This window comes from Centruroides sculpturatus, unplaced genomic scaffold, assembly GCF_000671375.1.
Source record: "Centruroides sculpturatus isolate CEXI.00-Female unplaced genomic scaffold, Cexi_2.0 scaffold976, whole genome shotgun sequence".
Lineage (NCBI taxonomy): Eukaryota > Metazoa > Arthropoda > Arachnida > Scorpiones > Buthidae > Centruroides > Centruroides sculpturatus.
Window position 1 is genome coordinate 245,300 of NW_019385504.1, and position 12,339 is coordinate 257,638.

General features: G+C 28.0%; 1 protein-coding gene across 1 annotated transcript in view; it reads right to left on the bottom strand.

The window, feature by feature from the left end:
* LOC111639622 (extracellular matrix protein FRAS1-like) overlaps positions 1 to 12,339 on the bottom strand; it is a 181,214-nt gene that overhangs the window by 94,588 nt on the left and 74,287 nt on the right. The window contains exons 7-9 of the mRNA XM_023385519.1: positions 9,826 to 9,969; positions 3,081 to 3,236; positions 807 to 950 (exon numbers count right to left, since the gene is read on the bottom strand). Of these exons, the coding sequence (XP_023241287.1) occupies positions 807 to 950; positions 3,081 to 3,236; positions 9,826 to 9,969 (444 nt within the window). The remainder of the gene's footprint in view (positions 1 to 806; positions 951 to 3,080; positions 3,237 to 9,825; positions 9,970 to 12,339) is intronic.

Here is a 12,339-nt window from a genome sequence, read left to right on the forward strand (position 1 = left end):
GATTTGACCAATCCTAGCAAGACACAAGTCCACTACGACACCACATGTCATGGCAGAATCGTGGCTTGTTGGGATTAGTCAGATCTAGACCAATAGAAAACGTTCCACAAACTGTTAGATTTAAATGAGCTGTGAACCTGACATAGAGCTACAGAAGAATGATGAAACAGAAACTCCAAGAATTATGAAAATGGCCAATCTAAAGTGTATTCTTTCAACTATGGAAAGTTTGACGGATGAACTTTGTGAGTTAGACAATGATTGGAAGCGAAGTGCAAATGTAGAAAGAAACATCATTACATCCAGTCAACCATATTCCAAAATTCTTAATGAAAGAAAACAAAAAATGTAAACAATTAAAGATGAATACTTTTTTCCGAAAAATGTAAGAGATCTGAAACTAAATTTTTTAATAAAAACATTTCATTTTATTTTATGATAAAATACATTTTAAGTATTAAATTTATATGTATTTTGTATTATATTGTATTAATAAACAAAATTATTTGCGTATTTTTTATTCTGATTCGATTTGCACCGGCTTTTGTAGGAATGGAACTGTGGCATACACCGAGGGCTACCAGTATTCGAATTTTATATTCTAGAATGATTTTGGAAGATCCAGCTTATTTAGAATTAAGTAAACCTAAAGAAGAAACCATAAGGAATTATGAGAATGTTTGTCATTTATTACTTACCCATACTTCACAGCATTTATTGGTTATAGAGTGTCTTACTTTATTTTAAAATTGATTGTTTAAATATTATTTATGTGTTAAAATCAAATTACTAAAACATTATATTACCTAGACATTCTCCATTCACTTCAAAATATCCTTCATAACAATAATCAACACATCTTCCATTATGAGTTAAAACTTTTCCTTCTTTGCAACTGGTGCAACTTCTGGTAGACTTTGCATTACAAGACAAACAAGAATGATGGCAGGCTAAATGATTTTAAATGTAAATATAATTTATCTTCTCTTAGAAAACATATTAAACAAATTAAAATTTAACAATTTTAAGAGTTAAAATGTATTGAATTAATCATATTAAAATGTAATGAAGTGAATTATGAAATAAAAGTTAATGTAAAATGTCTTTTTAGCATATCATTTGTTTAAAAAAAATTTTTTTGACACTTATCAATCATTATGCGAGAATTTGGACTTTAAATTGAACAATTTAAACTAAATAATATAACTTTTCAATATTAATAACATTATCTGTCAACTTTCAGATCTGGGAGCAATACATCCTGAACTTCTCTAAGCTGTCAATCTTCTCCCTAGTTCCACCATTGAAAAAGACTGAATACTCTCCTGGCTCTGGTCTACCAACAGATCAAACCAAATTTCAAGTATTTATGTCTACACAAAATATCATGTAAACTCTCTCTCTCGCAACCTATGGTGAATAGGTCAGTTATTTCGACATAGTATAATGTATGTATCCTGTAACCCACTTTTTTCTTAACAATTAAACAGTTAATTGTTTGTTAAACTGGTATCAGAGTGATTCACTTCTGTCTTGCTGTCTCATAGAGCATCTCCATCCAAAATCTGATCACTTACACAAGTAACCACTCATGTGACCTAGTTCCTAACAAAAACAAATTGTCATCATGGCTTCTGTGTCAATAGACACACAATGACATCATCCTGACATGACATCAAAGAGATGCCAACCACTGGTCACAATCAGATTAAAAAATTATTTTAAATATTTCTGAAATATTTGATAATTCTCAGATGCACATTTCTCATATTAACAGAATGAAAATTTTTCATATAAACATGAGTTTGAAAACACACTTTTTCCAAGTCAGAGCTCATTTATTTAAAACAGATAAACATACTACAACCAAGAAACAAAATTCCTGCAACAAGCAATTTTTTTGTTGCCATATAACAGAAAATTAATCAAATTTACATTAAAATTATTGATAAAATAGAAAGAGAGATTTTTTTTCTTATTATATTTGTCAACTTGGATAATTAAAACAGTCCTATTAATAATTTATGTCCAAGTTAACAAATATAATAAGAATTGAAATAAGGACAATAAAGCAATAATAATTAAACATTCTTTTTCTTTTAAAAAAACCACAAATTTTATTATACAACTAGCTTACCCATCATGCATTGCTGCAATCTCAGAAGAAATGAAATTCAAGCAAACTTGTTATGATAAAATTCAATTTACATTTTATCATTTTTATTGAAACATTATTATTATTCATTTTCATCTGGAAAACATTTCAAAGTGTTGTTTCAATTCTATTTATTTATTGGAGTGCTTGTGGATGCATGATATTTTTTGTTTTTCTGTCTGGTGCGTACACGAATAAATCAGAAGATTTTCCGACGCGTGAGCCGGCCACATACAGTTGTCCATGCGAGAAGCACGGATTCTCCAAATTTAGCCCACACACTCGCAGCGATTGTCAGAAGTGCGATATTCCCCATTTTTATATATATTTTTAAATCCTTTATAATTTTAATTATTTAATTGCTCCTTCCTCTCTTCCTTGGCATGTTGTGAAATTTCTGATAGTTGGATAATAAACCATTTTATTATAATTTGTCTTTTTAAATTATTTTGAGTCGATATTAAAATTTAAAAAAGAGGAATACCTAGATCGGTAAAATAGACGAATTTCCTCCTACAACTTTGGTTGTTGTTCGGGGTACAGTTAAGGTTTTAACTAAGTTCGAGCGAATACATAATTAGCAAAAAAAAGTTGAAATAAAGTAATTAAACAAAAATTATTACAAATATCAAATAACAGTTCACAATGCATATATAGAGATATTTTTTGGAGGGGGGAAATGGTCTTCACAATTTGAAATCCATCAATCTCACGATGAAATGCTCGTATACACTCAGACCTCAGAAAAATACTTTATGACAGACCTCAGAAAAATACTTTATGAGGCATAAAGCTGTCTATGAAGAAAATTAATTATCTAAGTGTATTTTTGCCCTGCCAGAGTGTGGCCGAGTTATCCGGAGTGCCGGGTTATCGAGTGCCGAGTTTTCGAGAGTCTACTGTATTTCATTAAAAATTATATTACCTTCACATCTTCCAAAATCATTCTGAAAAAATTGGATTCCGCAATCTTTCACACAGCTTTCACCTAAAGAAAAATATGATGGTTCTTTGCATAGCATACAAATTGGCTGTAACTTCTCAAAGTGTAGAATACATGAAGAACAACTAGAATGGCAATCTATTAAGAAAATAATAATCTAATTATTTTTAGTTTAAATTTTATTAAAACTAAATTATATAATTTAATAAAGTATCTATCGACTATTAAAATCATAATTTTGCATAAAATTGACTTACCTAGGTATGCTTATTAGATATTATCATATTATGTACTATCCATCTGACTTTGTAAAAATTTCAAAGAATTTTTTTCAGCTTTATAACTTTTTATATTATTTTTACATTATTTTATACTTTTTTCAGTGTTCAAAAAAGCCATTGCATAAAATCATCATCCTACACATGCAATTGCATACAATTATCCATTATTGTCACACAATTGCATGCACAAGGTGATGATTTCTGTTTTGATGTCACTTTTTGGTAACCTGATGTTAATGACATCAAGTCATCAAAATACCATGAGAGCAAAAAGTCATGAGATCTTACACAATTGCTACAAAACGTAGTCATGACATCATGGAAGTTTATAAGCTATGCATGATGTAATAACATGGTGGTTTGCAAGTTGCTATGACTTTAAATGCTTGTCTCCTTAAGACAATCATGAGCACTATGACCTTAAACAATTTTAATTTTTTGCAGCTTTAATTTTGTTTACAAAAAATACAAAAAAAATCACTTTTTGGCCCTTCCGAGGCTTCTCAGAAGGGCCCTCCCATCACTTATTTCTAGCTAAACTCATTTCACATTAGCCCAGGTTCTGCAAAGTCTAAACCAATGTATGGCATTACCCTTTAGAACACATGCAAAGAAAACACATTACAGGATTTTTCAGAATTAACAAATTTGAGAAATGGCAATTATGTGCAGTATAACTATGCATAAAAAAAGCTAAAAATGCATAAAGCTAAAAATCACCACCTTATGCACAAGATTGTGAGAAAAAAACTGTATGTGATCATAGATTGAACATAAAATCTATCCAATGTATAAATTATTAACAGAATAACAACCTTAAACTTGGAGATTTAATTATTTTATTCTATCTGTGAGGTCTCGACCAGAGTCCAAAACCTCAACCAAAATCTGTTTTAAAGGAAAAAGTTGTTTGATATAAAATGTTCTTAGTAGATAATTATAAAATAATAAATAAAATCATAATTTGTAGAAATTCTGATTTTATTTACTTTAACATTAAACGGACTTCTTATAACAATAATTTTAAAAAATATATATAACTTGAAGATTATTTATTATGATTATTATTATTAATACCAGTAATTATAACAACATTAATAAGTTATTTAATACATATATTAAAGCCAAACAATTGTAGATTGAATTGAGCTATATTATACTACTATTAATAATTAAATATTTAATCATTTGGCCTAGTAGCAGAAATAGAGCCCAATTTAATCCTACAATCATTTGGCTTTAATATAATTACTGGGCTTAGAAATGTTTATATATGTATAACTTATATGTTTTGGAACTGTTAATTTTGTTAAACATTAAACAATAGATAACAATAAGCAGATCTGATTGTATATTTTTAGAATTAGGACACCTGTATAGTATTTTTTATACTTTGTTTGATAAACAACTGTGTGTATATCAGAACAATTTATAACAATGAATAAGTTAGTTATGTAACCAAACTTGCCTATGAAAACTTGTTTATTAACAATTACACAAATATAAATCTTTTTATTTATGTAATATTCTTCATTATAAATGCTGCATAGACAATATTCTAATGACCTGAAATAAATAAGGTTAGTATGAGTTTTTCAGGAGATAAATACCATTCTGATTTAAGTAAGTAATGTGTATAGTTTAGATAATTTATTAGAATTTCCAGAAAAATCAATACATATAAATATCTAAATTTACACATCAATCTCTACATATCAGCCCCATAGTCAGGAATAAATCATTGGGAGACTAGATTTATAAATAAAAAGCAAATGTATAACAAATAACTTGATAAGACTATACTATAATACAAGAATAAACACCAAAACTCCAACAAAAGTAATCTAAATTTAATAAGAAACTAACATTTTTGATTGCTTTTAGCAATCATTGCCAGGTTATAAACTGTTTGAAAAAAGAACATAGAATCAAACAAATTTTTAGAAAAGTGTGTGAAATAAGAATCTGATTGGACAGTAAAGCAAGCATGAATTTGGGTGTTTGCCAATTAGAAAATTCTTTCAGAGGATTTCAAAATAAGATCTCTATGCTTGCAAAACACTGTTATTGTACTTGTAATTAATGGCTATGTCTTTCTTTCAAGTTTTGTATATTTACAGTTTCTCTAAATGTTTCAGATGGCTGATCTCTCTGTAAGGTTGTATAAGATGTGTATTGTCTAGATGCACTTGAACTTGATCATATGTAGCAGAAGCTGCCAAAGAGGCTGCAATGTGACTCTTCTTAATTGATGTTAGGTGTGGTACTTAATTGATGTGGATGTTAGGTACTGGAGCTGTTGGCCGACTCTTGTCTGACACAGAAATGGAGTAAACCCTCAGATGTTTATCACAAGGGACATTAGCATTTCTGAGTAACGAATATACTATAGGGTGTAAGCGTCAATTCCAATCCATTTTATTTTGTTTGGGGATTATTTTTAGTTAATTATTCTATCTATTTTAAGGCATTTTATTTCATTATGCTAGAAAGCGGTCTCGTACACCATTAGTACGGCAAAAATACAAACAGAAAATACGTTAAGAAAAACTAAACTGCTTCTTTTACCAGAAGACTAAAATAAAACTTTTGTGCATATAAGACAAATACATGTTCTTGATAAAGACCGGCAACTTGGTAATTGAAAACACAGATTAAGTTCATTCACAGATTAAGATAAAAATGGATTTTAGAGTATTTGAAATGAAAGTAGTAAGATTAAACTCTAAATATGTTTGTTGAAAACAGCACTATTCTGATAGATCAGGGATGTGCAAACATGCAACACTAAAAAAAGGTAAAAAATGGTCATATATCAGTTGATTTGTTACCATTGGGGAATAAACTTATGCAGAAAAAGACAGATGATGTGAAGAAACTTTTAAATAAACTGGGAATAAGTGATGGGCATACTGCAATGACATTTTACAAGAAGTGTTTTCTTATTTAGAAAGTGATTAATTCTAAAATAGGTACTGTGAGAGAACAATTACAATATGATTTTCATTAATAATTTTATGTAATCATTAAGTTTTTATTTTCTTTCTTTTGGAATTAGTATATTTTTTTAAATGCCATTTATTTTTACCATCAGTCATATGAACAAGGTACAGTACATGTGATTTTAATTTTTGTTTTTGTATATTATTTTGTATATTCTCTTTTGTTTTTATATATTAAAAGTTTTTGACCATGTATCTGTTGTTTTTATTACATTATCCATTCAAATGCTTCAATTTTGTTCCAAAGTGTTGTTTTTTAATCAAAAAGACAGGCCTTTTTGAATATCTTCAAACAAACAACCAACAAATAAAGCAAAACAGTAAGAGGGTTAATTCCACTAATAACCAAAATGCAATCTGATTATTTTACATTATTTTCGTAGCTCCTTTTACAGTGATTAATAATAATAACTTAATAACTTAAGTCTTTTACATTGTTTTTTGTAGATTTTGTAACTTGATATCTTTCTTAGATCATCACTCAAACTATTCCAATTGGAAGTCATTTGGAAAATCGGTGCAGATTTTCCCACCGTAAGTTTAACAATTGGAAGATTATATCCATAGATGTTGAGAGTATCCTGTGTCGATACATTTCGATGTTCATTTATTTTGTTTCCTAGACAGCTGTTTTCCTTGTTACCCTTTATAAATTTATAACGCTCCAACAGGACTTGTTTCATGTAGATTTCATATATTCTATCAATATTTTCAGTGTGATAGAGTTCTGACACTGATTCTCTGAAATGTAAATTATGAATTGAACTAATAAAGTAATTTTGTACCACCTGAAGTTTGTTAATAGTATATGAAGATGCAATTCCCCAGACTATAATTCCATATTTTATTTTGGATTCCACGCATATATGATATAACTGCTTCAATTGTAATATACTTAAAAAGTTTTGAATTTTTTTTTATTTATCCCAATATGGTTTGCCAAGGATAAAGCATTACCATCTATTTGTCTATTCCAGTGCAGATTATCATCAAATGTTACAGGTCATCAAACTTTACAGCACTTACTCTTTCTATGTTATTTTCAGTTACAGTGGTACCTCAGGATATGAACGCCCCAGCATACGAAATTTTCAGGATACGACATGAAATTCGAACATATTTTTGCTCCACGATACGAACAAAAACTCACCATACGATCTTACATTATTTCGCAGCGCCATTTTTTATTCACTTCTGTTCATCGATCTCAGTCCGCGTGTTTGCTTCATCGTGGAAGGATCTCGCTCGATAAAGGAAATCTTGAGCTATTATCGGAAAGTGACTGATTTTATTGAAAATAAACATTCCGAAAAGATTCACACTGGCCGTATTGATGCTCAGAGTAATGACATTTGCCAAAGTCATTTTAGAAACATTTTAAAAAGTAGGCAAAGCCAAACTTCTTTGGTTAGATAATTTACCAAGCGACCTCTATCCAGTGAAAGTGCTGGTGGAAGTGAAGGAAAGAAAGCAAAAAGCAGTGAATAAAATTAAAAAAAAAGTATAAGACAAAAAATATTAAAAAAATTAGTGTTAGGTTATGTTTAAGTTATTGTTAGATTATATTATATAAGTTAAGTGTTAGCATCATTTCCCTTCTCCCTCTCTTCCGCCACCAGTTTACACCTCCACCGTCGTCTATCCTCAAAGGTAAAGTGAAAATAAAACTACATTTTTTTTTTATCAATTATTATTCTATTATGGTTATTTATACATTTACAACTACAAAACGCATTTTTCAGTGATTTCCTTACTATAGTTATTTATTTTATTTTTTTAAATGTACTGTACTACTTAGCTTTAATCTGAGTTTGTTTTTTGTGTTGGAACAAATTATTTGGTTTTACATGTAATTGTATGGGAAAAAATGATTCACCTTATGACATTTTCATGATACGATCTCAGTTTCGGAACGGATTAATTTCGTATCCTGAGGTACCACTGTATTTCAATTTTTAGGTGGTCAAAATTAACTTTTTTGTTTTTATTGGCAAAACAGAGAAATTTCATCTTGTTTTTATTAATTTCCAACCTATTTTTTCCATATAACCATTTAATGTTTTTAGAATGTTATTTACATTCTCTTATTATTCTCTTATGCCGTTATTTACAGCATTCATACGAGAAGTTAACCCTATATCATCAGCATACATGATTATGTTGTCTACTGATATATGGTCATTATGAATAATGCTCAATTAATCTCTTTGTCCATAATATATATATTAAAAAGCAGAGGACCTAAAATTGAACCTTGAGGAATGCCCTTGTTTGGTTTAAACAAACTGGAGATAGCCTGTCCATTTTTAACATAGTAAGTTCTGTTTAACAAATATGATTTTAAGCATCTTAAAGAAAGTCCTCTTAAGCCAACAGTTTGCAATTTGAATTCTAAAAGTTCCAGATTCAAGCTATCAAATGCTTTGAGAGATCTATGAAGAGTGAAACTATATTCGATTTATCCAATTTCAAATGCAACAAAGCGTCTATCGTCTAATATCCCTGTTTGTATGCATATTGATTACTGTGAATAATCTGGAATTTGTTATAAAATTCCAATTTGTTATAAACTAATCTTCAATTTTGAATAAAAAGAATAAAGGGGCATATTTAGATCCAAAGGTGTGATGCTTAACATCACCATAAAATGCCTAGACAGAAATGTGTAATTTGAAGATTAATTATTACCAATTCAAGTTGATTAATTTTAGCAGGTTTTATTTACATACAGTGTTGTTATATGATTGCTTTATTACATTACTAATTTATTAATTTATTATAATTGGAATATTTTGATTTTTAAACAAAAACTTTATTAAAATAAAACAAAATCAAAATATTTTTAAAAACTTTGTTTTGTTTAGATATTATTCAAATTTATTAATAAGTTCTATGTTAAAATCTGTTTGTTAAATGTTCAATTTGACAATGAGATACGAAATATCTTACAAAAATGTCATAGAGTGAGCTGCATTTTGATTCCTTGAACTAAATATCATCATTTTTGTTTCTAGTTGCAAATTGAAGTCCATTGTTTTAAGAACAAATAAAATATATCTTTTAATTTATTGAATTATCATTCTACATACTCATTACTTTAAAAAGAAAAACCTTTTTAAATCATTAGGTATTAAAGTATAAAAACCAAAACTGGGAACATTTGTTTAATTAAAAAAATATGACTGGGAAGTAAGAAGTGTTGATATGAGTTGTTCATTAAACATTCTCTTCATATTTATCACATTTATTCAACTTAATGTATATTATATCTCAACCAGTTATTTTCTGTAAAATTATTAGTGAACTTTTCAATACTTATAACTCGATAAGAAAATATTTGATTTAAATTTTATAATAAAGAATGTTTTAAGTTTACCAGCTTATATCAAAAATTTACATAAATTTTCAAGAAAAGTATTTTATTTGTAAAAATAACCACCTTACCTTTACAGTTTCCATCTGAGTCAAGATATTTTCCTGGTGTACATTTTGAAGAGCAACTTCCAAAGGAAAGTTTTACATTTTCAGGACAAGATACACATTCATCAATGCCAGCACCATAGCAGGTTTTGCAAGAAACATGACACTCTACATTGGGAAAAATAATTTATTTGAGCCAAAGTTAATTCATAAAAATTTAAAATATTTTTGGCATTTCACCTACTTAAACCATTAAAATAAAAGTATATTGCTGAAAAATATATTACATTTTAAAATCAAAATTTTCATCTATATTTTTGTTAGATCAGTATCAACTTTTCTACAGTAATTTTATAGTTTCAATAACTAGACATTTAAATTTCCCTTAAAAATGACTAATTTTTACCTCTGTTTCAATAAATTACAATATAAATAATTCCACAATAATATAAAAAGTTATAAATATGAATGCTCATATAGTTGGAAGAGACTTATAGAAAAAGTTAATAAAGAAATTCATTTATATTTTCACAGTCAATTATTTTTGTACTTTATTATATTTTTGTGATTTATCATCAAAGTATTTGTGCATGTATTTTATGTTTATACAAAAACTTTTAACACCAAAAGACAGTTGTTTAAAGTGTTATTTATGTAATTTAGCATCAAGTGTGTGTTCACACTTTATTAATTTTTGTGATTCACTTACCATATTTGATAAGTTGTCTCAGTTTTTTAGTTTCATAATCTTGTATTTTTAATAAGCATAAAATATAAAATTATATATGCAAAATATTTCTATAAATAACTCTTTTCTAAAAAACTCATAAGCTTACGTTTAAGTACTAGGCTTACCTTCAGTGCAATTTTGATACGTAACTTATCTAATAATTTATAATTTCAAACAATAACTTTCCCAAAATGAAAGATAAGAAATGTATATAAAATAAAATAAAAGACAAAACTGTCCAAAAAGGATCACCATTTTTGGACAGTTTTGTCTTTTATTTTGTTAAAAATAATTCTCCATCGGACAAACTTTTACAGAAGAAATTTCTACATATATCATCACCAGGGGGCAACTTCTTTAAAAATCTACATTTTCCAGCGCTACTCTTTAGTAGATAAAAAGAAAAAGAAAACCCCAAAAGAATGTATGATGGAAGCAAGACAACTGCATGTCACCAGTTCCTTTTTCAAAAATTTTATAAAATTTTAATTGGATGTTTTGTGTTTTTAAAAGGACTTTTTGTGAACTTTACGGCGACAAGTAGCCTAAAAAGGAAGGTCAGTCGCCGAAAATGTTTTAGTCTTGGAACACAAGTAATAAATGGTGATCATTTTTGGACAGTTTTGTCTTTTATTTTATTAAAAATAATTCTCCATCGGACGAACTTTTACAGAAGAAATGTATATGTTTTCAGATAGTAGATTAGCTCAAGGTAAAATTTGTAAGTTATCTGTTTCTGAGAACTTCAATGCCCAAGAATATATATGAGCTTTAACTTAAGGAGAAGTACAGTCATAACTGTGTAAATATCTGCTATTTTTTGTTTTTTGAATTACTAAAATGGGAAAGTCTTGAAAATTTGACTTAACATAGACTGAAAAGGTGATGAGTACCAAAAGTGATAAGTCTTTTGTTCATAGCAATGATGCAAGTCTAAATAGCAGAATTTTTGCAAAGATGTTATACTTGCAAATTTGTATACATATTAACTAATTGTATATGTATCAATAGTGGCTATTTCTATTTGTGGTTAAATTTTAATTTTAAAAAATATTGATACTTTTGAGTTAGTGACATTTGCAGTCACACCTTAGAAAAAGAGTTATATTCTTCATTGACACATGGAATTGATGCTATTATAGTGTGTCACCAATCAAGAATGATAACTTATTTGATCCTAGTGTTAAGTTCTAAAGGTAAAAATTGGGTTACACTTTTTATTTTGTTTTGAATAACACAATGAGTTTTATTGAATGTTGAGTTATCAAGAGTCAAGTTTCTGGAACTTTACTGTATTTATTGTAAACCAGTAGATGAACCAGGCATTGCTTGAGCAAAAAGTAACAGCAGCAAAGATTAAGATCGTTAGATTATTTTGTACTTCTAACCCTTCTATAATATTATATTATATCATTTGATTAATTGACAAAGATCATATTACATAAGTGTTTATCACACCAAGTGCCCAATCTAACATATTTTAAAAATTCTTTAAATTTGTTACAGTAGAAAAATAAAAAATTTTTTAAATGTGTTAGATTGGGCACTCAGTGTGATAAATCCTTATGCAAGATAACATTTTCAGTTATATAAATCAAATTCTATAAAATAACCACCATTAAAACAAAAACCAGATGAAGAGTGGTTATTTCAACCTACCATTGTCATGTTTATCACGATACCCAAATGATATGAAATGGCACATATTCAATGGTCAAATAGAAAGGATTTAAAAATATATCTTAATTTAATCAAAATAATCAAACACCTTAGTATTTCCAGCAACAAAGTATTTAATAAAATAAAAA